Source organism: Solanum pennellii, chromosome 1, assembly GCF_001406875.1.
Source record: "Solanum pennellii chromosome 1, SPENNV200".
NCBI classification, from domain to species: Eukaryota; Viridiplantae; Streptophyta; class Magnoliopsida; order Solanales; family Solanaceae; genus Solanum; species Solanum pennellii.
The window spans coordinates 3,045,970-3,048,907 of record NC_028637.1 but is presented as its reverse complement, the minus strand read 5'-3'; the positions used below and the strand labels follow the sequence as shown (position 1 = coordinate 3,048,907).

At 36.4% G+C, this 2,938-nt stretch overlaps 1 protein-coding gene across 1 annotated transcript in view; it reads left to right on the top strand.

The window, feature by feature from the left end:
- Positions 1 to 440: 440 nt before the first annotated feature.
- The window catches only part of LOC107008497 (F-box protein CPR1-like), a 4,333-nt gene continuing 1,835 nt past the window's right edge, over positions 441 to 2,938 (top strand). The window contains exon 1 of the mRNA XM_015207559.2: positions 441 to 1,755. Within this exon, the coding sequence (XP_015063045.1) occupies positions 520 to 1,701 (1,182 nt within the window). The 5' untranslated portion in view covers positions 441 to 519 and the 3' untranslated portion in view covers positions 1,702 to 1,755. The remainder of the gene's footprint in view (positions 1,756 to 2,938) is intronic.

The window sequence follows — 2,938 nt, the reverse complement described above, 5'->3', positions numbered from 1 at the left end:
CGAGTCTTCACCTTTTAATAAGGCTTTTCCAATTCCCGCATTTTCACTTGATTCTGCTCCAAGACTATGAACTGGTTCACTTTGTCATTATTAAAATTATTCTTATATTCTCTATCAAATAATTGGAGTCTGTAAATTTGACGAGTTTGTTCGAATTATTTCTCATCTTTGCTAGTTTTTCTCTCTTTCTTACATAATGCAAAGAATAAAAAAAATTATGAGTCCATTACTTAATATTTTGTGAAAGATATTTAGCAAGAGTGTAATTTGGACTTTAAAACATACATTTATTTATTTTTTTGGAATATAAAAAAACTTTTTACCAAATAATTGTTTATTTTGTAAAAAAGAAAAAAAAAACTTTTTACCAAATAATTATTTATTTTGTAAAAATAAAATAAAATAAATAATATGGAAAAATATTTTGTCTAGAATAAGGAGACAAAAGTTCTACAATCTTCCATTTCTAGTATATCCTAAAACCCTACCGGCCGGCAGTGATCATTTTCAGCTCAAAAAATGTCCGATATTCCGCCGGAGATTCTCTCCGATATACTTTCTCGACTTCCGGTGAAGTCGTTGTTAAGATTCAGGTGCGTATCGAAATCCATCAAAACCCTTATCGATAGCCCTGAATTCATCGAAGCTCATCTCAAAAATCAAGTACTGAAACCAAATTCTGATATGAAGCTGATTCTCAAAGCTCACATTGATGCTGATAACCTTTTCTCGCTTGATTTCACTTCAATGGCGTCGACCCAAATTCCCAGAGAGCTTGCACATCCACTGAAACATCTCTATGGACCGACTCAGGTACTGGGTTCTTGTCGTGGGTTGGTTTTAATTTCTAATAACATGAATGATAATGGTGTTTGGAATCCTTCTACTAAGGTGTTTAGGAAGTTACCCTTTTGTCATATAAACCCTCCGAGGAAACCCCTGGGTGGACAGGGTCCAGGGTTGGCTCAGATTCGTGGGGGGTTTGGGTATGATCGTTTAGCTGATGATTATAAGGTGGTTACGATTGCACAATTGTATCATCCTGATGCTGAACCTTCGTTGGTTTCGGAAACAATGGTTTTTAGTTTGAAGTTGGATGTGTGGAAGAAGGTTCAGGATTGTCCTTACTGGTTGCTTAAAGAGGATAATGGGGCTTGTGCTGGAGGTGCATTGCATTGGCTTGTAACGAAGGAACCGTCAGCTTGGTGGAGTCCTTTGATTCTTGTGGGGCTTAATCTTCAAAATGGGACTTTTCAGGAGGTGGAGTATCCAGAGAATTTGGGGAATCCGTTACAGATAAATTTGGCTGTGTTGGGAGAATGTCTTTGCTTGCTTAAAGGTCATCTCACTTGTTCAAATGCGAAGAATCATGTGTTGGATCGTATTGACGTATGGATGATGAAGGATTACGGAGTGAAAGAGTCTTGGGTTAAGTTGTTTTCGGTGGAGCAGTTAGAGGGTCGTCAACATTTCCGTCACTTGAGGCCAATAACATATTCAGTGACTGGTAAGGAAATTCTTATGGAAATGGATAATAGGAAGTTTCTTTGGTATAGTCTTGAAAGGAAGTCGCTCAAATATGCTAAGATGAGCAGTAAATTGGACACTTTTGAATCCGTTGTCTGTTTGGGAAGTCTTGTTCCTTTATATGGAGGTCGCAATGAAAAGGATAGGAAGAAAGGGATTGAGCAACGAGAATGACTCGGTGACAGTGGCAATCAAATGGAACTCTGAGGCAGTATTAACATTATAGAGGTAATTGAAATGCATGTTTTATCTTATAGCATTATGTTACCACTTCATACTGCATTTCAGTGTAACTTCCAAAAGTTTGGAAGTTGAGATTGTCATATCTTTGTTGACTACTTTTTCTGGTTGTCTAATCCTGCCCTCTCAATCATAAAACTGTCATAACTTGGTCCAATATAAATTTGAAAGTCGTCGAGCTGGTTCAGATTTCTTGACCGCGGAAGAAAGATAACTTTGTCTGTGGTCGATTTCTTTCTTGTTATTCTTTTGCTAAAATGTCTTAAGGGCAATCAAAAACTAAAAAACACCAAAGGGGCGAAGGCGCAGACCTACCCATGTCTTGACCCTTGTCCTGTTAACGCTGTTTAACAATGTTAAAGGGGAAGGTACATGGCCCCAGACGCCTTATAATGCGCAGGTTCACGACGCTTTACACCCTGGTGGACCCCTTTCCCTTCTCACCTCAACCGCCACATGCACACTGCCGCAACCCCCTTCCCCTCAATTACTGCAGTATGTTCATCTCAGGAAGTTCTCTTTTTTATCGTCCAAATGCTTGGTATCTCATTTGACTTTTTATGTTTATTTTTTCTTCCACTTCTAATACCATTATATCAATAGAAAAAATAGGAAAGGGCACATTACTGTGAAAATGATTTATGAAGTAAAATCCTTTGTTTTACTGTGTTGTACTTCATTCCCGTTTTACCTTTTAATGAAAAAAATTATAATCTATGACGTATTTAAGATTATAAGATTTGAATGTTTTATATGTATACAGTTATTATTTTTCCATATTTACATCACAAATTCAAACATCTCTTATTTTTTCCTTATTTTGTATTAATTTAGATTATGCCACACCTATTAAAACAGGTGAAATAGTAAACTCTAGTTTGGATAGATTTTGAAATTGAAAGTTTGAGTTTTTGAAGTTGAGTGGACTTGCATTTTACTTTTTTTTTTTTTTTTTGAAGTTTTGTTAGTGGAAGTCTCAAATGACTAATCTAAGCCAGTTTTTGATGACTCTAAAACCAGATTCTCAAAATCAAATCAAATTTCATTATCAAACGCTAGTTAAATATCTAGTAAAATAATTGAGATGAGCCTAGACTTACTAACATATCATCATCATTAGTGGTAAAAGTGGCGCAAAATAATGACCAAAAGGGAGGAGGGGGGGGGGGGG